Here is a 27,952-nt window from a genome sequence, read left to right as displayed (position 1 = left end):
CACCATTTCAGCATACATAGTTTCCACATCATCTTTGTAACTTTGCTTCATTTTATTCTCCTGGGTTATCTTCTTTTCAATACCACTGCTTTGTGATATCAGACTGCTTGCTTGCCTAATTGTCTGTATCATTTCTGAACTCCTCCATAATACTCACATGGTTGACAACTATACTTGCCATTTCACTAATCTTTCTTCTAAGTGAACCCACCTCAACTGACAGCTCATCTGTGTCTTTCTTGTTTAATTCCTTTACTAATTTTTCATTTTCCTCCTTCTGCATGCGCAACTGCTTCTTAATTTCATCCAATTCACTCTGAAATGCCTTTTCCAATTTATACACCCTTTCTACCAGTTTCTTGTATGTTTCCATTTAACCAGTTCCTGGTAGAAATCATCATCCTGTTTTCTACCTTTATCCCTTTTCTTAACTCATTTCATATTCTCTTTACTAAATATGATGGTCATCTTGTGCTATAACTGAGAAAAAAATTCTACTTACAAGTATGCTTCTCCTTACTCACCGTGCTATGGTAGACGAAACAGCTTGAAGCTTGATCATCGGATTCCTGTACAAATTGGCTGTTTTCTGTTAGTTAATTGGACAACACTTTTGCTTGAACTTGCTCTACAATATTAGAACACTATTTAGTTTAACTTAGTTCAGACCTTGACTCATAAAAAGATACTACAGGTATTTAGGTATGGCCAGTTGTGGCCAAAGGTGGCCAGTGCAGAACGAGGTGATATGCGTGTTGTCTCTCTGACGCCTCAACTGTGTGTGTGTGTGTGTGTGTATTTACCTATTTGTAGTATACAGGAATTGAGCAATGCTCGTGTTGTCCTGTCTCCAAATCCACATTTGTCAAGTCTACCTTTACACACATGAATGTTTTTCTCATGCACCACCTCTTTGTCTAAGTCGTTCCAAATATTTATGTATTTATCTAATATACCTAATTGTGATATATACAGAATGTGCTATGTTCGTGGGTTTCCGTCGCTGTTTCTCACTAAGTCAAATTTAGCTTTAAACTCAAATAATTTAAGTTTCTAGACTGGACGATCTCTTTGTCCAGGCTATTCCATAAGTCTATACTTCTGTAAGGAAAGCTATATTTCTTGATATCCTTCAAGCAGCTTCACTTTTTCAATTTCAATCCGTGTCCTCTTGTTGCTCTCTTATCCCATACAAACATATCTTTTTTGTCAATTTTATCTACTCCCACCATGGTCCTGAACACTGCAATCATGTCTCCCCTCTTTCTCCTTTCCTCTAAGGAAGGCAAATCCAGCTTTTCCAGCCTCTCTCTGGATGACAGGTCTGCCAGACTGGGGACCATCTTGGTTGCTGTTCTTTGTATTTTCTCAATCTTGTTTATATCTTCTTTTTGTGTGGGGACCACACTACCGCTGCATATTCTAACCTGGGGCAGATCATGGCCACTATCAATTTTTTCATCATCTCCTCATCCATATAATGAAATGCTACTCTGATGTTAGTCAAGAGTTTATAAGTCTCTCCAACTATCTTGTTAATGTGCTTTTCTGGTGACAAACTATCTTGGACCAGCACTCCCAAATCTTTCTCTTCTCTCATTTTTGTGATTAATTCATTACCCAACAAATAATTCAGTGATGGCCTCCTGGTACTTTTACCCATTTCCAATATTTTACATTTCTTTACATTAAATTTCATTTCATTTCATTTCCCACGTCCGGCTCCAATCGTGTATCCTATCCAAATCCTCCTGCAGCATTTCACAATCCTCCTCAACCTCTACCTTCCTCAAGATCTTTACATCATCAGCAAACAGACTTGCATAACTGTTCACTCCATCTACCATATCATTTACGTAAATCAGGAACATTACTGGCACCAACACCGAGCCTTGAGGGACTCCACTTGTTACTTCCCTCCATCCAGACATCCTATCCTTTATTACTGTCCTCATTTATCTGTCTCTCAAAAAGTCTCTCATCCATTCCAGAAGTTTCCCCTTCAGTCCTCCTATACATTCAAGTTTCCACATTAGTCTCTTATGAGGTACCTTGTCAAAGGCCTTCTCTAAGTACACACAATCCACCCAACCATCTCTCTCCTGTACCACGTCAATTGCTCTAGAGTAAAAGCTCAACAAGTTAGAAACACATGACCTTCCACTTCTGAACCCAAACTGACATTCAGCCAAAATATTCATCTCCTCTAGATATTTTATCCATCTGTCTTTCAGGATTCTCTCGCACAATTTTGCGACAATGCTGGTTAGAGACACTGGTCTATAATTCAGAGGTTCTTCCCTGTTTCCTCCCTTATAAATTGGTACCACATTTGCCCTCTTCCATTCTTGTGGCACTTTCCCCTCTTCCAGAGAACACAGGATTAAACAGTGAATTTTATCTGCCAGTTGTTCTCTGCATTCCTTCAGTACCCAATTAGAAATTCCATCAGGTCCTGGGGCTTTCCTTACATCTTGAGTTTCCAGTAATTTATACACTTCCTGTACCTCCACTTTTATATCTTTTATCACCAGTATATTTCTAATCTTTTTTTTTTTTCTTTATGTGCTCGACTCTGGGCATAGGCTTCACAGCTTGCTCCCAAGGCCCAGTAGTCCTCCTACATGTCGTACACCTCTACATGTCACCATTTCGGCGCTAACACCCACCGTCCATATTGAATACATGCTAGGGCTCTCATACAGGACTGGTGTATTGGTATTAGTGGGGGTATTTTTACGACATGTCGGCGGGTCTTCTGGTAGATCGGTAAACTCTGCTGTAATGAAATTCAAATCCTTAAACTGTTCCCTGCACCAGCGGGGATTTGAACCTGGGTCCGGTAGGACCGCAAGCCACCTCTCTACCGATTGAGCCACTCCCTCCCCTTCCACAAACTCTTTTTCATTAGTGAAAACCAATTGGAAACATTTGTTCATTATTTCAGCTTGCATTGCTGCATCTTTATAGACCTCTCCTTTTACTTGCAGTTTGGTGATTCCTTCCTTTTGTTTCAGTTTGCCATTAACAATTCTATAAAACAGTTTGGGTTCATCCTTGCATTTGTCTATTATACCTTTTTCAAAATTCCTTTCTTCTTCTCTATGTATTCTTGTGGATTCATTTCTAATTCTTTTATATTCTTCCTTTGTTCTGTTGTTACCTCTCTTTCTCCAATTGTTCCATGCCTTATCTCTCTCTTTTTTTGCTATCATACACCTATTAAACCACTCCTTTTTCCTGTTTTCTTTCCCTCTTACTCTTGGTACAAATTTTTCCAATCCCAAGTTATAGAGGCCTAGAATGATATCCCACTTCCTCTGTATCTCTCTTGTTTCTCTGAATTTTCGCCAATCCGCATTTTCAAAAAAGTTTCTCAATCCTGTAAAATTTGCTTTCCCAAAGTTGTATCTTCCCTGTCTATGAAGCTCGTCTCTTGGCTCGACGTTCCCTATTATCATTTGGAACTCAATGACCACATGATCACTTTTTCCTAAAGGACAGAGATATTTCAATGATTCTATTACATCGGGTTCTTTGGTAAACAGTAAATCTAACCTTGCTGGTGTGTCCTCGCCTCGAAACCGTGTCTCTTCTTTGACCCATTGCGTCATCACATTATTCATTATTATATTTAATAACATAGTGCCCCACGAATCCTCGCCGCCTTCCGAGTACCATTCCTCCCAGTTCACCTCTTTGCAGTTAAAGTCACCCACCAAAATTATATTATTACTTTTCTCAATTATTTTTTGCAAATAGCTAGCCACATCTGACAACATCTGGTATTTGTCATCCTTCCATGCTCTCGTCTTAGGGGGAACATACACTACCACCATATCTCTCTAAACATTCTCTCCAGTTTCTAATTTCATATAATATCACTTCAGCCCTGCCTTCTCCCATTTCCACGGTATCTACATTTATGTTGTTCTTCACTGTTATCATCACTCCTCCTGTTTTTTCTTTTCTGTCTTTTCTCCACAGTTTGTATTTACCATCTCCCAAATGAACATCAATATCTTCTCTTAATTTGGTCTCTACAAAGCACATGACATCAGGTTCATGTTCTCTCAAGAAATCGTTAATTTTGAGCCTTACCGATATTAAACCATCAACATTAGTATATATTACCTTCAAATTATTTTTGATGTTTTTTTTACCCTCTTCTCTCCTACTCTCCATCGGTACCACTTCCTCAACTTCTGATCTTTCACAGCCATCCCCCCTTAGTTTCCTTCACTTCTATTTCCTTAAATACCACTTCCTTACTTTCATATCCATTACTCTCCAAAAAAAAGTATTACATTCTTCCTCTGTCCTCTTATCATTTTTATCCTTTACTTCTTCCTTCAATGATTTTGAAACTTCTCTTCTTCTTCATTCAAATCTTTTCTTATTATAACATTTTCCATTCCTGCCTCTTTGCTTAATTTCCAGGTCACTCTGAGTATATCATCTACTACACTTTCTGCTGACAACTTGACTCTCATTGGTCTTGTTTCCCCTTTCTTATAAGGCCCTATTCTCCTTACTTCTTCAATTTCTTTTACCCACTTGTCTCCTTCAGGATCAATCTTGCCTAATATTCCTCTTACCAGGTTCGTGTCTTTCTCGAGTCTCACAGATCTAACCTTTTCTTCCTCCTCCCTGTTTCCAAATATTACCACGCATCTGTTCCTTTTTACAGTTTCTCTCACTATTTTCTCTTTTTTCTTCAGTATTTTCACTACATTTTCTTCCAATTTTACCTTGTTCATTTCTCTTTCTTCCTGGATGATTTCTCTTAAGCTGACCACTTCTTTCTGTTCTTCTTCTACGTGTGTGTGTGTGTGTGTGTGTGTGTGTGTGTTTCTTACCTAATTGTATCTTTACAGGAATGAGTCAAGTTCATACTGTCCCATGTCTTTAACCATATTTATCGTACACATCCTTAAATTTGTGAATTGTTTTGGCACACACTATTTCATTCGGTAGTGCATTCCACTGATCAATTGCTCTATTTGGGAAACTACATTTCCTTAAATCTTTATCACCTCTCTTCTTATGCAGTTTTTTGCCGTGTCCTCTAGCTGATGCTTCCCCATAGGTTAAGTAATCATTTATGCCTATTTTCTCCTTCCCTGATATGCATTTATATAGCATAATCATGTCACCTCTTTTCCTTCTCTCCTGTAGTGTTGATAGCTTCAGTTTATTTAGTCTTTCTTCGTAGCTTAGATTCCTTAAGCTTGGTACCCATCTTGTAGCGGCCCTTTGACCTTTTTCAATCTTGTCTATGTGTTTTTTGAGATGAGGACTCCAGACTACTGATGCATACTCCAGGGCTGGCCTGATGAATGATGTTATTATCTTTCTTAGCATGTCTTCATTTATGTATGTGAACGTTATTCTCATATTGGCAAGCAGTGTATACATGTTCCGTACCTTCTCACTAATGTGGTCAGCCGGAGATAGTCTGTTACTGATAATCACACCTAGGTCCTTCTCTCTTTCTGATGTGTGTAGGGTTTTATTTCCTAATGTATAATCCCAATCAGGTCTTTTTCCACTTTTACCAAACTTGATTACATGACACTTGTCCACATTGAATTCCATTTGCCATGTATTACTCCATTCATGAAGTTTATTTAATTCTTCTTGTAGCTCTTTACAAGAGTCTGTGTTAGTAATTCTCCTTTGTATTTTTGCATCATCTGCAAACATATTTAGATAGCTTTTATTTCCAGTGTTACTGTCTATATCATTTATATACACTAAAAACAAAATTGGTGCCAGCACTGAGCCCTGTGGTACTCCACTAGTCACTTCTTTCCATGATGAGTAATTTCCCCTTAGTACTGTTCTCATTTCTCTTTTCATGAGAAAATCTTGCATCCAACAAGACAGTTTGCCTTGAATTCCTCCTTGATGGTACAGTTTCCATAAAAGTCTTTGGTGTGGTACTGTGTCAAATGCTTTCTTGAAATCTAAATAGATACTGTCCACCCATCCTTCTCTAATGTGTCTGTTACTCTGTCATAGTAGCTCAACAGATCATGATTTTCCTTTTCTGAAACCAAACTGTCTTTCTGTTATCATATTGTGTTCTTCTAGATGATTTACCCAAGCTTTTCTTATAAGCTTTTCTAATACCTTGCTTACAACACTGGTTAGTGATACTGGTCGGTAGTTAAGTGGATTTTGTCTATTCCCTTTCTTGAATAAGGGAAAAATGTTTGCTTTCTTCCAAATATCAGGTAGTTTACCTTGACTCAAGGATTTCTTGAAAATTATAAATAATGGTTTACTTAACTCCTTTGCACATTCATGTAGCACCCAACATGAAATTTCATTAGGACCATTTGCTTTTCCTTTGTCTAATTTACTTAGCTCCTCCTGTATTTCCTTTTCTGATGTTTGTATATCTGATAGTACATGTGGGCATGCATGTTCCACATAATCCCTCTCAAAATTTTTTTCCTTTGTAAAAACTGACTGGAAATTCTTGTTTAGTGCTTCACAAATATCCTTCTCTTGTGTATAGGTGATTCCACTGTCCGTAATGGATTGTATTTTATCTTTTACTTTGGTTTTGCTTCTGATGTGGCTGTAAAATAGCTTTGGTTGATCACTACTTTTATTTATGATATCCTCCTCAAACTGTTATTGGGCTTCCCTCCTTATTCTTATATAATCGTTTCTTGCCTGTTTGTAATTATTATATGTCCTTTCACTATTGTGTCTTCTGTATCTATTCCACAACAAATCTCTTTTTTCTTTTGATTTTTTACATTCTGTATTGAACCATTTCTTTTTCTTTTCTGCTTCTTTGTACTGTGGGATGTACTTCTGGACTCCTATTTCATAAAGTTCACAAAGTTTTTCATATATAGCATTTAAATCTTGTCCTCTAAGCTCCTTTTCCCAAGCAATTTCTAAGAAGTACTTCTTGAGCTCATGATACTTTCCCTTTTTATAGTTTAGGCTCTTTTTGTAACTTTCATTGCTGTTAACTATGTCATATGCAATCCGAAAGTTGGAATTTAGTACTGCATGGTCGCTTCTGCCGAATGGAGGGTGATATATTAAATTGTCAATATCGTTTTCTTGCCTAGTAAATGTGTGTGTGTGTGTGTGTGTGTGTGTGTGTGTGTGTGTGTGTGTGTGTGTGTGTGTGTGTGTGTGTGTGTGTGTGTGTGTGTGTGTTTAAAAGCAAAATTGCAACAGACAAAATGAATGACCATAAACTTTCAAATGCTGTACAGTGCTTGAATCATAATTATGGAAGCAGAAAAAAATGCATACTTGCAAACATGCATACAGGCAAACAAACAAATAATAGACTGAAGTATTTTACCTCATGGATAACTGGGCCAATACTGAACCTTAGGAGTTTACAAACATCGCCTAAAGCTGACAGGCTTGCTGCCCGCACAATCCCCTCATCAGCCCTCATGCCTGTCACAAAATGGAAAAGAACAATCACATAAATATTTTAATAATATATATTCTATATTACCATACTTATGCATATACCGGTATACATTTGGTTGGTCTAATCTTTGGCATACTGGTCCTGAACATAACCTGCTGACAAGGTGATTCACAGATGATGTGAGTATCAAATTACTGTAAATAGATAATTCATTCCCTTGTTTATCAGCATGCAACTGTTGGATCTCTCACTGGTCATTTCATATCCAACACATACCCTGGTGACACACTTCCTACTAACTGGCATTTTTTGTAGTACACTCGGAAACCATAATCTCTAGCCCACCTGGGTCGGTGCCCGAGGTTAGTACAGCGACCTTTCTGGACAGTGGCCCACTCTAACTATCACGAGGCAACACACGCACGAACACACACAGTCCTTATGAACCATTCGAGGCTTCTCTCTGAGTGTGTCCTATGTTTAATCATCCTGCTTTATTTAATGTTAAGAATCCTAGCATGGCTATATAGATGTCATTATGTATAAGAACTGTATATGGCATTGTATATTCATTAACCTGTGGAGAGAGAACATGCTTCCGTAGGTACTGGGCGCCAAGAGACGATTTGGCTGAAATTTCGAGTCTTACAGAATTCAGTGAAACACACATCATCGTCTTCGACATGTTCGCGTGCATCTGGCAATATATATATATATATATATATATATATATATATATATATATGACCTCATAAAGTCACATGGTGGTGAGATAAAATGGCCAGAAGATGAACAGCTGATGGCGTAAGCAACCCACCACCCACGGTGATTGAGGTAAGGAAGGGAGTATTATCCAGGAAAAACAGTTTATATTTACCATGGCCTTGGGCAAGGATCATGTGATTACTGTATCATCAACCCAATCTCTCTCTCTCTCTAACTATGATAAATTACCTTTACCTTACGCACTGCCGACAAAGCATATGTTATCATACAATTTAGGCCTACCCGTAATTCTCTCTCTCTCTCTCTCTCTCTTCAACAGAGGAGGGAGGGAATGGAGAATAAGAGAGAGAAGTGGGACGATATTTATGCCTTATCTCCTGACTCAAAGGGATGCTCCTTTGCCATTCCCGTATTTATTCTCTCTCTCTCTCTCTCTCTCTCTCTCTCTCTCTCTCAGAAAAATGCCCTTTATCTCTCTCTCTCTCTCCAAAAGAGGAGGGAGGGAATGAAGAATAAGAGAGAAAAGAGGGAAGATGTTTATACAGAGGAGGGAGGGAATGAAGAATAAGAGAGAAAAGAGGGAAGATGTTTATGCATTATCTCCTGACTCACAGGGATGCTCCCTTGCCATTCCCGTATTTATTCTCTCTCTCTCAGAAAAATGCCCTTTATCTCTCTCTCTCTCTCTCTCCAACAGAGGAGGGAGGGAATGAAGAATAAGAGAGAAAAGAGGGATGATGTTTAAGCCTCATCTCCTGACTCAAAGGGATGCTCCTTTGCCATTCCCGTATTTATTCTCTCTCTCTCTCTCTCTCTCTCAGAAAAATGCCCTTTATCTCTCTCTCTCTCTCTCTCTCTCTCTCTCTCTCGTGTGTGTATGTGTATGTATTTACCTATTTGTAGTATACAGGAATTGAGCAATGCTCGTGTTGTCCTGTCTCCATATCCACATTTATCAAGTCTACCTTTACACACATGAATGTTTTTCTCATGCACCACCTCTTTGTCTAAGTCATTCCAAATATTTAAGTATTTACCTAATATACCTAATTGTGATATACACGGAATGTACTATGCTCGTGGGTTTCCGTTGCTGTGTGCGTGTGTGTGTGTGCAGATCCCGTTTATCTCTCTCTCATGTGTGTGTGTGTGTGTGTGTGTGTGTGTGTGTGTGTGTGCAGATCCCGTTTATCTCTCTCTCATGTGTGTGTGTGTGTGTGTGTGTGTGTGTGTGTGTGTGTGTGTGTGTGTGTGTGTGTGCAGATCCCGTTTATCTCTCTCTCATGTGTGTGTGTGTGTGTGTGTGTGTGTGTGTGTGTGTGTGTGTGTGTGTGTGCAGATCCCGTTTATCTCTCTCTCATGTGTGTGTGTGTGTGTGTGTGTGTGTGTGTGTAGTTCCCCCTTGCCCCTGGTGCGGGGTTGGCGGCGTCATGGAAGGAAAATCAGTGCACGCTTCATGGTGTCCACGCGCGTGCATGTATTCTGAGCGTATACGGGGCAGTGCGTGGGTGGTATCAAGAGTTGCCACCTGCCCCTATTTCCCATACAAATTTCAGCCACCTACTCGTGGCGCGGTTTTGGTAAGTCTCTGAAAATCGCACTCATTTGAGGCCTATCGCTTTTGACTCTGATAAGTCCCAAATGCGGCCTATCGCTCTCAACGTGTTAAATAGGAACACAAAGAAAAATAAACGTAGGTTGCAGTTATGAAAGTAAATGGAAAATATAGACTTCCAAACCACCCAGTGATTCAACACAATGTTTTCAGCATTTGTATGTGTGTGTGTGTGTGTTTTCTGTAACACCAAGCTTCATCATTAAAAGGAATGATGTTTCCCCTGGGGGTAGGGGGGGTTTTCAAGAATACTCCCCCAGTATCCATGCTTGTCGTAAAAGGCGACTAAAAGGGTTGGCAGAGGGTTAGTGCCCCTCCCCGGAAAACAACTGACTAAAAAAACAAACAATAAGCCTCAGACCGGACAAAGGACATGGTTATCGGAACATGGAATGTAAGGGGAGCGAATGATGAGGTGAAAGAGAGAGAGATTGTCCAGGTGCTTGAGGGTGCGAAAGTGGATGTATGTGGAATAACGGAAACAAAATGGAGAGGAGAAAGTGTGAGAGAATGGGAGTATGGATGGGGTATATGTGCAGGATTAGGTGAGAATGAGAGGGCAAAGGAAGGAGTATGTATAGTTGTGAGTAAAAGATGGAAGAAGAGCATAAGACAGTATGGATCAGTTGGGTCAAGGATTGTGTGGGTAAAGTTGAAAGTTGGAATACAAATGTGGGCGATTGTGTGTGTGTATGCGCCAACGCAAGATCGTGCTAGAAGAGTGAGAGAAGAGTTCTGGACAAATGTAGAAGTGTGCATGGAAAAGTTTGGAAGGAATGAGAGAGTGTTTTTGATCGGTGATATGAATGGTAAAGTTGGGAATGTGAAGGTGGATGGAATAGTTGGTAAGTGGGGTGTGCCTGCTGAGATAGATGAGAATGGGAGTGTGTTAGTGGACATTTGTGCTGGGAGGGGGTTGGTGATAGCCAATATCCTCTTCAGGCATAAAATGATCCACAGGTATACATCTTACTGATATTTTGTTTCATTCTAGACAAGAATATAATAGAAGGAAACAGTTCTATATTACCATTACTGAAAAACGGGAAAAACAATTGCAACATTAAACAGTAGTCTGAAATTACAGCTTATAAGCAGTTTAGCACCCAGCATTCCCCCAACTCTCAGAACATGATCACTTCTGAACCCCTTGCTAACCTTCAGAAGGGCAATAATGATCACTTGCTATCCAATCATTAACTAGCAAGGGAATCATATTGGAGATGCTGGCTAGCATGACTTTTGCTGAGTCATTGTAACAGACGTCTGTCTCATATGGAAATTCAGAAATCCTTGTTAGGCTGGCATCTCTGACTGATATTTTGTTTCATGCGATACAAGAGCATCATAGAAGGAAGCAGTCTTATATTACTGTTAGTGAAAAATGGGAAAAACAGTTGCAACATTAAATAATATTTCCTGATATTACAGCATTATTAGCGATTTAGCAATTTAGCAGTTTAGCACCTAGCGATATGGAAATTCGATCACCCCATGTTAGGATGGCTTCTGGTACTTTTAGGGTACATAAAAAGGTGTAAACATTCCTTGTAATTGATTTTTGAAAACATGGTTGTGTTGTTTGATTCTAAAATTGTGTACACATGCAGGCATTTGAAGACATGCAGGCATTTGTTTTGGAGATATACTGTAGTGTATTTCTTCACTTAATGGCCTTTGTATTTTCTTAAGTGAATGAAAGAACTGGTTTTATTGAGTTTCGTTTTTGTAAGTTCACTTCACGAAAAATAATACTTATCTCTAAATACTGATCCGTATGTAATGTACATCACGTCTCAAACTACTGTACTAAAGGAATCGGACACTTCATATTTCATAAACAAACCGGTAGTGTTAACATGGCGTCGTGGTATGGAGTAACATTTTATAAGGAAGGGGTTGTTTGTTTGTTTTCTTGTCTTGTACCCTTCTTTTACATAAAAATACAGACACCAAACATACATACAGTACTGAAGAGAGACTCTAATATGTTAAGACAGTGTCATGGAATGAAGTAACATCATGTAAGGAAGGGGTTGTTTGTTTTCATGTTTTGTACCCTTCTTTTACATAAAAATAAAGAAATCAAAGACAGATATACAGTACTGAACAGAGGTTCTGAAAGGTGAGTGTGTATTTTAGTGAAAAATACTCATATCAGGCAACCTTTCTGTAGTCTTGGTCAAAACATACTTTTTTTCTCAGAACTTCCCTTTCAGAATCTGGGTGCATCTTTCACACTGCAGCGTCTAACATGCCACGAAATACGGTAAGTAATCAGAAAAGTGTACTGAACATTGCTATACCATCCCAGAATAAATATCTGAGTACATTTTACACTGAGAACGGTTTTCACATATGTGGTGAGCATGAGAGCTGCTATACCTGTATATGAGTATGCAGGACTCAATAAAACCCATTTCCGAGCCTCAGTGAGCATTTTAATGACGAAATTCGTTGTTTCCACATCAAAATCTATCATTTTAGCCCCCCAAAAAAAGGTAGAAAAATGACCGGCACTGGGGCGACCCATAGGGCTAAAAATAGCTGGCAGGCAGCTGGTTAAAGTAAAAGAAACAACTATTTGGACTAACCATTAAGAAGGGCATTGATGAAGGTGTCCCGATACTGAGGAAGGAGGGGGCCGAGGCGCCTTGTTGCCCGTACCAGCACTTCTGCCAGCTTGGCTCGGTCTTCACAACTACGATTACCCACACTAAACTCAGCTGTTAGAGTCTCAACCACCTGTGGGATAGGTTGGTTACCAGTCTATTTTATGGTTAGAAAAATAGTATATTTTCATAATTTAAAAAGAATGTCATAGTATCAGAATACTATACAGCATAACATTCAATAGAGTTTTCTATCAGTAAATACTTAACCCCACTGAGAAACCCAGGTACGATGCTAGTGTTTGGGAATTTTCCTTCACTAAAGCACTAATATTTAGATGTCACATCTAGGCTTTAAAAATATTTAAAATTTATGAGTTCGGTCAGATTGCAGCACCTAGTAGTGTAAGGCATTCCTAGGGCTCGCAAATCTATCTATCTACCCGTCTATAGTCAGATGGGATCATCCCGTAAAGGGTGACCATCTGTCTTTGAGTTAGTTGCTTTAGGGAGAGAGGCACTAATGCTCCCCCAACTCACTTGCTGACATGTAGGAAACATGTATGGGTTGGTTTTATGGTTACCACTCAGCATTGTAAATGGTTTCCTGGTTTACAGGAAACCACTAGGCTTGTCACTCAATGTAAAGGCACTAAAAAGGAAAGAACAATAATAAAATGTGACAGAAGAGATGGGAGAAACAGGAAGGGAAGAGGGAAGACAAAGAATCATCATCATCATCATCATCCGGACCTCCTTTCTCACCCTACGCCAGGCCACCAGGGTGAGGAGTAGCGACGTCCAGACAGCCCAAGTTTGCCCAATCCAATGGGCCACACTTCCATTTACTCATCATTCAAGTCCACGGAATCCTCGCTCTATCTCATAAGCCAAAAACTTTCACCACATTCTGCAGCTTCAAATAAACGTATCCAAAAGAGTCAACCCAAAAGCTGTCACGTTAAAATGAGGTGCCAAATCCCTGATCATACACTTCTACTCACAACAATCAACCAGCCAGCTCGATCTCTTGTTAGTACCTTAGTCTCACCGACTTCCATACCTCTCTTCCTCACACACTCATCCACCATATCCTTCCACCTTCTCTGGCCTACTTTGCCTCCTCTCTCCTTCAAATTCACTCAGATATGCCTTTTTCACCACTCTATGGTTATCCATTCTCTCCGCATGACCACACCATCTCAGTACGGTCTTTTTAATTCTGGTGTCCAAAGACTTCCTCAATTCGCGTCTTTCACAAATCACGGTATTCCGTATCCTATCCACCCTGTACTTCAAAATACATTCTTCAGCAGTCCCATCTCCACCGCTCTCGCTCTTGACTTTTCATTTTCATGCCACGCCATAGTCGCACATCCGTATGTTAAAGTGGGCACTAACACTCCTTCATGTAAGCCTTGTGTAGCTGCAACACTGAAGCCTCTGTTTCTTATCAAGAACCTCATAGCACCAGCTACTTTTCTTCCTTGTGTCACTCTACTTTCCACTTCTTTTGCACATTTTCTTCTCTTTTCTATCACTGTACCCAGGTATTTGAACTCTCTCACCAATTCCAGTCTCTCTCCATTCAATGTAACATTACACTGGGAGTCACCTTCTCTCTTGATTACCATCACTTTACTCGTTTCTACATTTACTCTCAAGGGATGACATTCACAGACATCAGCAAAACTCTGCACTAGTCTACCAAGTTCTTGTCCAGTACTTGCAAGTAGCACTGCATCATCAGAATACAACAAATTTGAGATATTCCGTCCATCACCATTCATTACCAGCGCCATCCCTCTCTCCATTACTTGTGTTTTTACAGTCAGACTCCTACTTACAAAGGATCAACTTATGAAAAATCTGCAGATACAAAAAAAAATTGTGTGTGTGTGTGTGTGTGTGTGTGTGCACACGCGCGTTCTTATCTTACCCACCCCGTCCTGGCCGATTTTCCACCACTGAACCCCCCCCAATCCTGGCAGATTTTGGATTTTTTTGTTTTTCGCTCAAACCTCCACTTTTGGTGAGAAACAATGGCAGATCACAAATAAAGTGCTTACTTGAGCCTACAAATGGTCAAAACAGGCAAGCCTCCGCACATCTGGTACTGTATTCTGTAGAGGCGCTCGGCTGCTGTCCAGTTTTCTATGGTTGAGGTAAGTATTGGAAATCACTCAGAACTGGTAGATATTTATTAATTTGGAACAAAATAATATGTAGTACAAGATTTTACTGGTTTTCACACAAAAATATAGGCGAAATAAGCATTGTTCCATTGAGCGAGCATAGCGAAATCACCCAAATCGGTCACATATTATTCACTACGATTGTTGTTTCAACATGTGTGCAATGTAGTCTTCCATAATGCGCTCAATAGTATGGGATGTTGTGTTGTGTCCTGGACAGGCGTCAGCAATGGAGTCATCCAGCCTCTTCTGATAACTTAAGAGGGCTGGATGATGCCCACATCTCAGCCTGGCCAGGTGGACCCTGTCCTCACAAGGGAAACAGGATTCAGAAGGGTGGATATCGGGAGGCTGTGCATGCAGCTGTGTCTTGTCTTTAAGTGACTGAATGGAGCAGTGAGTGATCTGAGTGTGGATATGCTTCTGGAAGCTGGTCCGAGGCAGGCAAGGGGGGTGAGATGACAGTATTTGTGTATGATATCATGTGCTGGGTGTTGTTTTGATGCTCCTTGGTGTGCGTGGATGAGCTGCCATGTAGTGTAGTGGATGTTGTGGGTTTGTGGAGGCTGCAGCGAGAATTTGGGCGCTTCTCATGTCTAGACGATCCTTGACTTTGAGGACTTTGATTTCTTGATGTAGGTGGTCTGTGGGCGTAGTAGCTGTGCAGCCAGTGATTATTATTATTAGGCCTTGTTCTGTATAATCTGTAGAGTGTTGTAGTGTGTTTTAATGAGGTTAGGAGCCCAAGCAGGGCTTGCATAATTCATCACTGAACGTATATATTGTTTGTATACTGTGGTGGTGGTTTCTTTGTTGTGTCCAAATGCTGTATGGGCAAGTGACCTCATGGCACTGAGTCTTGGTGTTAATTTATCTTTGATGTTTGTGATGTGTTGTTTAAATGACACCAATGCATTGTATGTTATACCAAGGATGTGTGTGTGTGTGGGGGGGGTAGGGGAGTGTTGTTTATGGTGAGGTGTGGAATGTGACTGTGTTCTGCTGTCCAGTTTGTGAGAAGGGTCACTGTAGATTTGGCTGGGGCTATTCTGAGCCTGTTTGTGGTAAACCATTCACGTTGTGTTGAGGTAAGGTTGCAGGATGTGTGTGGCTGTGTTTGCATTTTGGTGTGTACATGTAAGTGTTATGTTGTCTGCACAGAGGGCTATGTGTATCTGTGGTGTGTGGGGTGTGGGTATGTTGTGCCAGTATAGGTTAAAGAGTGTAGGGGACAAAACAGATCCTTGGGGGACACCATTTGTGAAGTTTCTGATGTTAGAAGACTGACTAGCAAATATTACATGTGAACATCTGCCTTTTAAGTAGTTTGCCAGCCACCTTCTTGTGTTATTGTGCATGTTTGTGTTGAATATTTTGTTTGTGAGGCTGTGGCAGGGGATGGCATCGAAAGCTTTGCTAATGTCTTGTGTGACTAGGAGTGTTCTGTATGGTGGCCTAGCTGAATTCATGCCATCAAAAACTATGTGTAAGGTCTGTAAGAAGAGTGTTTGTGGACTGTAGTAGCCTAAAACCACGCTGTGATGGTGTAACTAGTTGTAGTACCAGTCGTTCAGTGTCTTTGGAGGGGGTGCAGAGGAGTGTGATGGGGCGGTGTGGGGAAGGTAACGTGGGGTCTTTGATGGGTTTAGGGATAGCAATAATAATGCCATGTTTCAGATGTTGGTTATTATGTTGTATGAGTAGCTGTAGCCTGATATGTTGGCGAGTGCTTGTATACCTTGTGGTCCAAGGTGTTTATGGTGCATGTTGCTTATGTTGTCTGGTCCACAGGCAAATGAGTGCTTAAGGTTGCTAATAACGTACTTCGCCTGATTTTAAGTGAAAGGTGCAAAGTCTGGGTCTACAGGGAATTGTCTCTTACACCAGACGACACATCAGTCATCGCGATGGGGGTTTAAATGGCTCACAAGTGAAAAGTGATTGATGAGAAAGTTTGCTTGTTGTTTGTTTGAAGGTATGGTGTCTGTTGTTGTGATGGCAGCATGTGATTGTGTAGTGTTGCTGTTGGAGAGTGTGATGCAGTTTAGTGTTTTGTAGAGTTTTCTGGTGTTTGTTTTGTGATCAAGTGTTTGGGGATAATTATTCCAGTTTAGCGTTTGCTGTTCTGATGTTTTATTGTTTATCTGAGTGTTGAGTTCTTGTATTTGTTGTACAGTGTCTTGTGTTCGGGGTGTTAGGGAGTGTCGTACTATGTCCCATTGACTGATGAGGCCTTGAATTTCTGGTGTGAAGTTGGGGTTGTGTTGCTTTTTGTTGCCTCTGGGGATGTGTCTTTTGTCTGTGTTTTGAATAATTGTATTGAAAGTGTGCACAGCGGTGTTGATGTTTGTGATGGATGTGCTGTTTAATGTCACAAGGTGTTCTGTTTCAGTTGTGAAGACCTCCCAGTTGGCTCTCTTATAAATAGCATCAGTGTGTCTGTGGCCAGCTGGGGGGATTCTGGTTTTGGTAGTGATGATGATTGGGAGGTGGTCCGAGCCAAGGGTTTTGACCACTCTCTGGGATGTTATGAGGGCGAGGTTTGGGGAGCAAAAGGTGATGTCTGGGGATGATGGGAGGAAGAGGGCTTGGTGTGGGATATGAGTATGTTGATGGAGATTATTGAGTATTAAATGTGGTAGGTGGGGGCGCTCACCATCCACTCACTCGATGTAATGCTGCTCTCGAGTGTCTGCCCTTTCCTCTCCTCCATCCTTCTTTCCTTCCATCCTCTGCTGTCTTCCTTTTCTTCATTCTTTCCTTGTCCTTCTGCCTACGAATGACTTTACACTCTCTCTTCTGTCTTTCTTTCCTTCATTCTTTCCTTTTCCTTCTGCTTGTGGGTGACTTTACATTGAATGACAAGCCAAATGGTTTCCTGTACACCAGGAAACCATTTACTACGCTACGTGGTAATCATAAAACCAAATTTTGGTGCCTGGTGGTTTAGTGGCTAATTATTGTGCTCCAGTTGGATTGAGCCGGTGAAGGTTTATATCCAAGGGATGGTTGGGGTTGATTGCTCATGTAATGCCACTCAGGGATGAGTGAGGCTGGTCACTCTCATCTTAAATGTCAGGACCAACTTGCCTAGCCCCAGGCTCCTATGCTTCTCATGGGGCAATGTAGGATTGGATGATGGATGGATGGATAGATGAAAAGATTATTTGTTTGGGACTGTAGTACCAGCCCCGTGTCTGTGTCAGAGTTGTAGCCATGCCAGGCCGACACCCTGGCATTCAATTCACCACCCAGGATGATGCTGAGTATGTTAGTGATGTGGTGTATTTGTGGAGAGTAACTGTGTTGTACTGTGAGGGACGATTGGGGGGGAATGTATTTATTGGCGACTGTTATGTGTGATTTGTTACCAGTGCATATTTTAAGTTATTGTATTTCTGTTGTGATGTCATGTGCGGGGAGAAGTGACTTTGTGTGTGCATTGGTATCTGAAAAGTTAATGGATTTGTGTACCAGGGTAATGAGTCCACTGCCATCGGCGTCAGCCCGGTCTTATCTAATGATGGTGAAATTATGAAATGTATGTTTTTTGTGTGTTCTGTGTAGTTTTGTTTCTTGTAAGATAGAAGTGTGTATGTTTTGTTGCTGGATGAATTGTGTAAGTTCTTGTTTTTTGGTGTTTATCCCACCTGTTTAACTGAAGCATGTTTATGTTGTGTGTGCAATGTGTGTTGGGTGCTGCAGCACAAGGGGAAGGCGGGGGTGTGGGTGGAGGGGAAGAGGTAGGAGAAGGTTGTGATGGAGGTAAGGGTTTGGGTGGATTAGACTGGTGTGGAATGGGAGGCGTTGGGTGATTGGATGGTGTGGGAAGGATCGGTGGGTTGGGCTGAGGAGGTGTGGAGGAAGTAGGAGTAGGGTTGGTGGGGGGGTTAGTGGGTAGGGGGAAGGAGCATAATGCAGGTCCAGGTGTCTGTGCAATGTTTTCTGGATGCAAGTGTTGTGCAGGTGTAATGGGTCCAGTTCTTGCAGGAATTGCACTGAACGAAACTCTTTGTCTGTCGGCTCGAAGTGATAGGTTTTGAGCGTGTTGGACATACGTATTTGTTGGTGGGTCCTGGATTGCTCTCGATGTCCCCGGCTAGAAGAAGTCGTCGAGAAATGACCACCAGGGAGTAATACTCGGCGTAGAAAAAACAGTGCTGTTGTGTATGCTGTGCTGAGAGATGTGGTACTTGCCCGGGCAACCGAAGCCACTCCCAGGTTCTCGGGCCCCGTGAGGGGCCAGGGGAGTTTGGGGTGGTTTGGCTGCCATACTGTCCTCCTCTTCTGCTTCGACAGCCTCTGGGGAGTAGACCCAAGGCGAAGACACCACCATTCCAGGTCCAGACCCTTGTTGTTTATTATTGTGCCTGAAGACCTCTCATGTGACTTCAGAAATGAACTCCCGTGGGAAATGTTGTATGCTGATGATTTGATAAAGACTACAGAGAATGAAAGAAAACTCTTGTACTGTTGTTTGCAGATGATACTGTGTTGTTAAGTGAAGACGAAAGGGAGCTGCAAGGCTTGTTGGATGAGTCTGGAAGTGTGTGTAAGAAACAGAATCTAAAGGTGAATGTAGGGAAGAGTAAAGTGATGGTCTTCGAGAGAAGTGAAGTTAGTGAATGTACAGCGAGATTGGATGGGGAGGAAATGGAGAATGTGAGTATGTTTAAGTACCTGGGTAGTGTGACGAGTAAGGATGGAAGTTTGGAGGGTGAAGTGCTTGAAAGGGTGCAGCAGGGAAGAAAGGTTGCTGGCTCCTTGAAAGCAGTGATAAGAAACAGGGAAGTGAGCATGAAAGTGAAAAAGCTACTATATGACAGTACTGTATTGTTATACCAACTCTAACGTATGGAAGTGAAGCTTGGACGTTGTTGGAGGGACAGAAGTCAAGAGTGAGAGCAGTGGAAATGAGTTATTTGAGAGGAGCATGTGGAGTCACATGGAGAGACAGGCTGACAAATGAGGAAGTGAAGGAGCGGTGTGGTGTGGATGTGGATGTGATAAGAAACGTTAGGAGAAACACATTAAGGTGGTTTGGCCATGTGGAGAGGATGGAGAGAGAGACTGATGAGGAGAGTGTATGTGAGTGAGGTGGAGGGAAGGAGAGGGAGGGGGAGACCGAGGATGAGATGGAGGGATGGAGTGGAGAGGTATATGAGAGAGGGGGGTGTGAGCTGGGAGCAGCGCAGTGAAATGGCGGGGGACAGAGCGACATGGAGGTGATTTGTTTATGGCCACCCCTTATGGGATCAAGGCATCTGGCAATAGACAGATAGATAGACAGAATGAATGGGATGTGGAAGAAAGATTTAGGAAATGAAGAGATGGTATGGGGCACAAGGGCTTAAGAGTAAATGCAGATAAAACATAAGTGATGGTATCTAGGGTTGGGGCGGTACTGTCAAAGAAGAGGGGGAGTGGCCATGTGAGATTTGCCACAATGACATGGGAAGTAATTTTATCTTGTGCAGTGTTTGTGATACGTGGGTGCATAAAAGATTTAATGGTATTAGAGGTAGACTGTGAGACAATGCTGATTTCTTATGTGCAGCGTGCTGGGGAGAGCATGTGGAGATTGCCAGGCATGAAAGACCTGAAGTTGTTGGTGAGTCTCTTGAGTGTGTGAAGAGTTTTGTTATTTGGGAGACATGTTATGTACTGGAGGTGGGGTTGTAGCTAGCTCTGTGGCCTAGAGTGAGGAGTGGTTGGAAGAAGTTCAGAGAGCTGTTCTCTTTCCAGATATTGAGAAGGATCTCCTTCCGTGCTAAGGGATCTTTGTATGTGGAACGTTGTTAGGAACTTAGAAGTGTAATGCTGTATGGTAGTTAGACCTGGCCAGTAAAGGAAGAGGATATTTGCAGGCTCAAACATACAGAAATGGCAATCATTAGGTGGATGTGTAGTGCATCCCTGAGTGCAAGGCCTGGGGGGAGCTAGGCTTACGATGGATCAGTTGAGAGGTAGGATGGGACTGAAGTGTATTGGTGTTGTGATGAGGAGGGGTGGATTGAGATAGTCTGGGCATGTGAAGAGGATGGGTGATGATAACTGAGAGCAAAAAAGTGAGAAGTGTTAATGTTAGGGGGAGGGTAGCGAGAGGAGGACCAAAAATGACCTGAGATGAGGTCATTAAGTGTGACCTCAGGGATAAGCGACTAAATATGAAAGCTGCCAGAGATCGAGCAACGTGGAAAGTCACCATTAGGTGACCCACGTCAACACATGCAAACATGTTGGAGCCTTCAAAAATGAAATGAAACAAAACACACTGCATGGACAGTCATGCTTCAGTCCCAGTCCGGTCAAATATTATTACATGGGTCTCTACGGGGCTGTGCACACTGTCAGCCACAAGCCGCCCGGAGTCAGCTCCCAATCCGGTCATGGTAAAAGCCAACGATATCTTGGGCGGATATGGACAGTCACTTCAGTGATATGACTGGCTGACAAATGAACAGGTGTGGCCGTGGCAACAGCATGCCTAGTGAGTTTCTGGTATCCTAGTGAGCGCGACCAACCATACAATGTGTATCAGGCCTTAGTGTTTGTTGAGACACTGCAGAGTAATCATCTCCTGTGCTGCCACATGTTTGCTGAAGTGACAATGCCACCAACTAAAGACAAAAAGAAGTGCATCGTGCTTAGTATTAATGATAAGTTGAAAATGCTAAAACAACTGAATGGGGGTAAAATCAGTAGCAAACCTTGCAGCTGAGTATAATGTGGGTGTTACAACAGTGAAAGAGCTGCGCCATAATCAGGATAAGATAAAGACTTTTTCTCTTAAAGTTTGATACAAGTGAAAAGGGAAAGGATGCCACCTCAATCAGAAAAACATTGAAATTAGAAAAAAATAGTGAATTAGAAAAATCAGTTTACAGGTGGTTTTCACAATAAAGATCAAGTGGCGTTCCTGTCTGTGATTGTGACATCCAGCATACAGCTGAATGCCTTGTCCAGCATATTGGTAATGCAAATTTCACGACTAGTTCTGGTTGGTTTTGGCAGTATCATCAATGCCACAGCAATGAAGAAGAATTATAAAATGAAGATAATGATGATGAGGCATGTGACTTTAAAGGTGAGAAGCTGTCTAATATGCATGACTGGATCACTCATATAATCAGACACACTGATTACAGCAAAGATCCTGCCTTCCATCTGCACTTCGAAGATTTATGAGCATTATGAAAGCTGATTATAAAAAGGCAATATCACAAATTCAAACAGAAGAAGACTGATACTTTCTTTAAACCTAAAAGGGCTGGCATAAAACCCACTTTATTTGAAAAAGCCCAACCCACTTTTTTTCTTTCTTTTTTTCCCCACAAAATAACCCCTCCCCTCCAAAAAAAAAAAAAAAAAAAGGCCTTTTTTTTTCTTTTTTTTTTTTTTCAAAGTATACCATAACACAAATAAAATAATAATGTTTAGACAGCCCAATTAAATTCTAATTTTACACAATGCGAAATTTACATGATAAGTTGAATGAGTGGGATGATCATGTTTTGACTTGTTTGTCTGTTACTCATGAGCTGCCTGCCACGCTGTAAACATGTTTCAACATGAGAACACACATGAGTTGACAGAGAGATCAGTGCACACAACACAGTAGTAAAGGAAAGACTCATTTACTTTGTCACTACAACACAGTAGTAGAAGGACTAATTTCCTTTGCTGCTACAACACAGTAGTAGGAGAAGGACTCATTTCCTTTGCTGCTACAACACAGTAGTAGGAGAAGGACTCATTTCCTTTGCTGCTACAACACAGTAGTAGGAGAAGGACTCATTTCCTTTGCTGCTACAACACAGTAGTAGGAGGACTCATTTCCTTTGCTGCTACAACACAGTGATAGAAGGACTCATTTCCTTTGCTGCTACAACACAGTGAGGGGAGAAGGACTCATTTCCTTTGCTGCTACAACACAGTGGTAGGAGAAGGACTCATTTCCTTTGCTGCTACAACACAGTGGTAGGAGAAGGACTCACTTCCTTTGCTGCTACAACACAGTAGCAGGAGAAGGACTCACTTCCTTTGCTGCTACAACATAGTGGTAGGAGAAGGACTCATTTCCTTTGCTGCCACAACACAGTAATAGGAGAAGGACTCATTTCCTTTCCTGCTACAACTTTCTTTGGTAATTTTACACTTACATTTCTCGTTCTTCTTACAAGTGAAAAGTCACTTCTATAAGTGAAAGTACACATCATCTTAATAGTAATAATAACCTTGGGGTAACAAATCTAAGTCTATCTAATGGACCTATATTCAAAAAGTAGCAATGTTTATAATAAATTTCTTTAGACGAATGAGATTTGGTAATAATATGAAACAACTTAACCTGGCATAGGCCTAACCTAAAGACTGATTATATAACAAATTTACCCTAATCCTTACTAAGCAAAAACCATATCTATCAAAAACAAACTTACTGGTAATCCTAAAGGGTTACAATATTAACTAATGTTGGATATAAAGTTTATGTTCCCTGGATAATTGCCTGAGGAAATTTGCCTTTAATTCAAACTACAATATCAAGATTTATTTTTCCCATTCTTAAGCATAGTTATCTATGTTTACATTCATTTATGTTACACTGAATGTATGTGATTAAAAAAAAAAAAAAAAAAAAAACAGTAAAGTGGGTAAAATAGTGTTTTTTCAAGTGGATTTTATTGAAAAAACCCAGCAGGCCACCCACTGTGGTGTCAACCCTGAAACCTAAACCCTTTTAAACACCATCATCAAGTAAGCCTGGGCCTTCTACCTCAGCCAAGCCTCAACCCTCCTCCTCCTCAGCTGATGTTTCGGATAACCATGCCGATGATTCACTTATCATGCCAGTAGAGGAGTGATTCAGATAGCTAATTTTGTACATACACCTACAACACAGTGGTTCTGCTGTACACATATTCATGGAAGGATTATGGCAGGCACTGTAAACATTATCCTATTCTTTTCTCAGACTTTTAGATACTGTTTATTTGCTGTAATTCATTACTAAAAGTTTTGTTATTTCAGTACAGGTACCTGTCAATTTACAAGAGTTTAAATTACACTTTTTTAAATCTAAAACTGTCTTTTTGCTGTTTACAATACACATTTTTCTTAAATTTTTAATAACAATTAAAAAAAAAAAAAATTGCTCCATGGGGCATTTCATTTTGCAGCCACCAGAGGTCTCACACTGTCTTCTCATACTGGGGGAAGAAAAATGCCGCCAAACATGCATTCACTGTTGTACTGGTTTCATGTCAACATCACAGTACAACCTCACCAGTGTTTTACAACATTTTTTGTTGTGATGTGAGCTGCCTGTGCCCCTCTTCTCTATCTGTACAGTATGTGTACATAATTCATGTGTAATTAAATGTATGGAATTATAGTATAACTGTATTTTACTTCCATCCATTCATCCATACATCATCCAATCCTGCGCTGCCCCATAAGGAACGTAGGAGCCTGGGGCTAGGCAAGTTGGTCCTGGTATTTAAGATGAGATGACCAGCCTCACTCATCCCTGAGTGGCATTAAGTGAAAAATAACCCTCAACCACCCCTTGGATACAAACCTTCACCGGCTCAATCCGACTGGAGCGCTGTTATTACCCATTAAACCATCAGGTGCCAAATTTGGTTATGTGATTACCACCCAGAGCAGCAAATGGTTTCGTTTACAGGAAACCATTTTGCTTGTCATTCAGTGTGAAGTCACCCACAGGCAGAAAGAAGAGGAAAGATTGAAGGGAAGAAAGACAGAAGAGAGAGTGTAATGTCACCCATAGGCAGATGGATCTGGAAAGACTGACAGAAGAGGACAGAAGGAAAGAAGGATGGAGGAGAGGAAAAGGCAGACATCCGAGAGCAGCACTACATCGAGTGAGTGGATGGTGAGCACCCCCACCTATCACCTACCATATAGTACCCTAGAAAGTTCAAAGAACCTAACTCCTTCACTTAACATGTATTCTCATGGGAAAATTAAGTTTAAATTACTCGAAATTCAAATTACACGACTTCTGGAACACAATGCACACTTAAATCAAGAGGTACAGTCATCAGCATAAATTCGCTGCAATCCTACTCGTGTGATGTGAGTCATTTTGTCTGGCAACAGTGTAAGGGGACTAGTTGCCATACAGACTTTTATACACTTTAAAGGTGTTTTTAAGAAGTGGTACTAGTGATTGCCTAGAGTATAGTATTCTGTATACAGTACAGTATTTGATTAGTATAACAAGGTGCATGAGTTGAAAGATGAATGTTATGGAACGACGTATGAGCGCAATACTTTGGTATTCCTCATTATAACCTTGTCTAAACTCCCTTCCTCTCTCCCCCTTACTCCTTCTGATATCCTCCCCCATCCCTCCCTCTCTCTCCTACCCCCCACCCACGTTCATGCCTCTTCACTTTCTTCTCTCCCCATCCTCTCTACCTTCATTCATTTATCCACGGCACCAACTCTATTGGCGCATCGGAATTCTCTTCTGACTTTTTACTAAACCCAGCCTGTCCAATTCCCATTTGCTTGCAGTACTACCAACTATATCAAAGTTTTATCATTATTCCTTCCTGTTCGAGTCCCATTCTCTTTCTCCCCGTCTCCTTCCCACTTCTTTTATTTCAGTTGTTTTTCTTCTTTCTACCTTTTGACACTATCAACAGCCGGGAGATATAGGAACACTGAGGTCTCGCTCTTGTGATGTATTCCTTACTGGTGTTTGTTTGAGTGAGCCTGGGAGTCGGTGGCTATTATTTCGGTAGGCGCAATAAAACAATTTTGGTCCCATTCCTCCTACTAGTCTATCTCTCTTTCTAGGAAAAATGTTCCGATTCTCCACTGTTCACTGATTCATGAAGCAGTATCAAAACCATAATGTTTCCAATTGCTGCAGCATGTTTGGAATAGAGAGTGGGAAAAAAAGACTGTTGCATGGCAAGAAACTCTTCAATGTTAAGGAGCAAAAAGGTTACAGGAATAGACAAGAAACAGAAGAGTGCAGTTCATTACGTAGATTAGTTCTGTGGATAATAAAAGGTAGACAGGACAGGGAGAGGGGAGTGGAGATGAAGGGCGGCAGGAGGGAGGGGGAGGTGAGGTGAGAGGTAGGCTGGGGAGGGTCATCAGCAGGGGTATGGGGGAGACAGCGGGAGTTTCATCATTCCATAATATTCATCTTGTCGTCTTTTGCACATTTTTATGCTAATCAGACATAAAGAATATTCCATTATGGACGATTTATAGTACTAATTCTTACAAACACGTTTTTAAAGCGTAAAAAAGCCTGTGTGGCAACTAGTTCCCATACACTGTTGCCAGACAAAACGACCACATCACACGAGCAGGCTTGCAGTGAATTTGTGCTGACGACTGTACCTGTATTATGTTCTTTGACTTTTCCTATGATTATTCACGGTTTCTGTGTTGGTTCATATTTATTTACGAAAGTGGTTACTGTTTTAAAGCAAATGCTATTGAAATATGAATGGCAAATAAACAAATATAAATAGAGGGACTTAAATGAGGTAGGTCAGGGATAGGCCGTTTAAAAATGTACAGGTATTTTTTTTCCCGTAGACTTTATATACTATTAACTGACCTTTTGGATTATCCATCGGTCCCTTCCCCCCATATATGGATGGTTATTCAAGGTTTTACTGTCTCACTATTGTTTGCTTAATAAAATTAAATACATTTTAGTGGACTGAAGAAAAGCATACGCGAGACACAGGCAACTGTCGTATGCAGATGAGGCTAGCAACTGTCACTTGAAACTGTTGCAGTTCAAAAATACAAGTAAATAAAAAAGGGAGGGTTTGACCTATGTAATGACCAGGAAACAGTAACCAATCCTGATGACAGTACAACTTTTCAATTCGTAAACTCTGAAACAATGATTCAGGTCTACATTTTGGTATCAGATTTTCTTGGGATTGTTATCTTGCTCTCAACATGGGCAGAACAAAGAAAAAAGAGGAGGGAGACAGCTAAGCGACAGACAGATGAGGAAAGAAACTTATTACACATTGGTACAAAAGCAAAAATGCTTTAGAGGTGGAAGCAAAGACAAAGTAAGGAATGAATATAATAAAGAATTTATTGTGACAGACAAATATTTAGGCCAATCATTATCATTCCTTTGTGTTCCTGCACCCCCCCCCCCCAAAACTGCTCATGTCCCCCAAGGTGAGAACCACTGATACATGGTTTTGGAGATTTGCTCAAGATCATGGGGTGGGTGATAAAACAAGACTAAACTCACTGGGAAAAAGAAAAACATATTGTCAACTCTCTGAGTCCAGGTGAACCTCCTCCTGCAGATGGGTCTTCATAGGTACAAGGTGATACATTCTCATGGGACTCGTAAATTGGTGGGTTTTAGAACTCGCTGTGAGATCATCCTACCAATGATCTTGCCCCCTGAGAAACAAAAACCTTGTTGTAGGGAAGATCTATGAAGAGGGGAGAGGGAAAGAAATAATAAAAGGGAATGAAGAGAAAAGGGGAAGAGCATGCTCATGAGTTTCTCAAGGCTTATATAAATGTGCTGTTGTTTGATGTGTAACTGATCCATGATGTATTACTCTCTACACTCTGTACATGTGTGTAAGAGTCTGTGAGTGAGGGCTTATGTTTGGCTTATAACCCTTACATGTGGTTCTCAAAAGGAATTTCCTGTAGCCTGCAGTCTGCCTTCCTCAGGAGCACTTTTATTTTTTTTTCCCCTTCATGTGTCACCATGGCAAAGAGCTTCTTTTTGGCTCATGAGTGGCCAGAGTCAGGATGATGCAACTTCAATCTTATATGCTGGTTGGTGGTGTGGTGGCTATCCACTCCCGCCCTCACCTGGATGCTAGTCAGCCAAAACATGATCTGATGACCAAAAACTCTGTGTCTTCAATTTATCACTACCTGTATGTGTGAATGAAGACATCCATAGTCTTCTCAGTTTGCTTCAATTGCAATTAGAAAGACTGATTTACATGTATATGGATTTTTACTGATGTACGATAAGTACTGTACTGGTATTTCTATGAAAAATCTTGGTAGTGAAAAAGACCAATTTTTCACACACTACCCACGCCATAGACATCCCGTCTGACAGGCATGTCAAAATCTATCTATCTATCTATCTATAGCCCAACGCCCTAATCCCGCAAAGAGTGGCCGCAGACAAAACGCCTCCAAGTCACTCTGTCATCCACCATTTGACTACCCTCCCCCCCAACTCACCCCCCCCTCCCTCATATACCTCTCAACTCCATCCCTCCACCTCATCCTCAGTCTACCCCTCCCTCTCCCTCCCTCCACCTCACCTACATACACCCTCTTAGTCAGTCTTTCATTCTCCATTCTCTCCACATGTCCAAACCAC

At 41.1% G+C, this 27,952-nt stretch overlaps 1 protein-coding gene across 1 annotated transcript in view; it reads right to left on the bottom strand.

The window, feature by feature from the left end:
• The window catches only part of Tango6 (transport and golgi organization 6), a 140,987-nt gene that overhangs the window by 23,553 nt on the left and 89,482 nt on the right, over positions 1 to 27,952 (bottom strand). Inside the window, exons 11-12 of the mRNA XM_080276606.1 lie at positions 12,353 to 12,503; positions 7,340 to 7,440 (exon numbers count right to left, since the gene is read on the bottom strand). Of these exons, the coding sequence (XP_080132732.1) occupies positions 7,340 to 7,440; positions 12,353 to 12,503 (252 nt within the window). The remainder of the gene's footprint in view (positions 1 to 7,339; positions 7,441 to 12,352; positions 12,504 to 27,952) is intronic.

This window comes from Coenobita brevimanus, chromosome 65 (assembly GCF_032717465.1).
Source record: "Coenobita brevimanus isolate Jiangsu-jjx chromosome 65, ASM3271746v2, whole genome shotgun sequence".
Taxonomy (NCBI): domain Eukaryota; kingdom Metazoa; phylum Arthropoda; class Malacostraca; order Decapoda; family Coenobitidae; genus Coenobita; species Coenobita brevimanus.
This window is presented reverse-complemented; position numbering and strand designations above follow the sequence as displayed.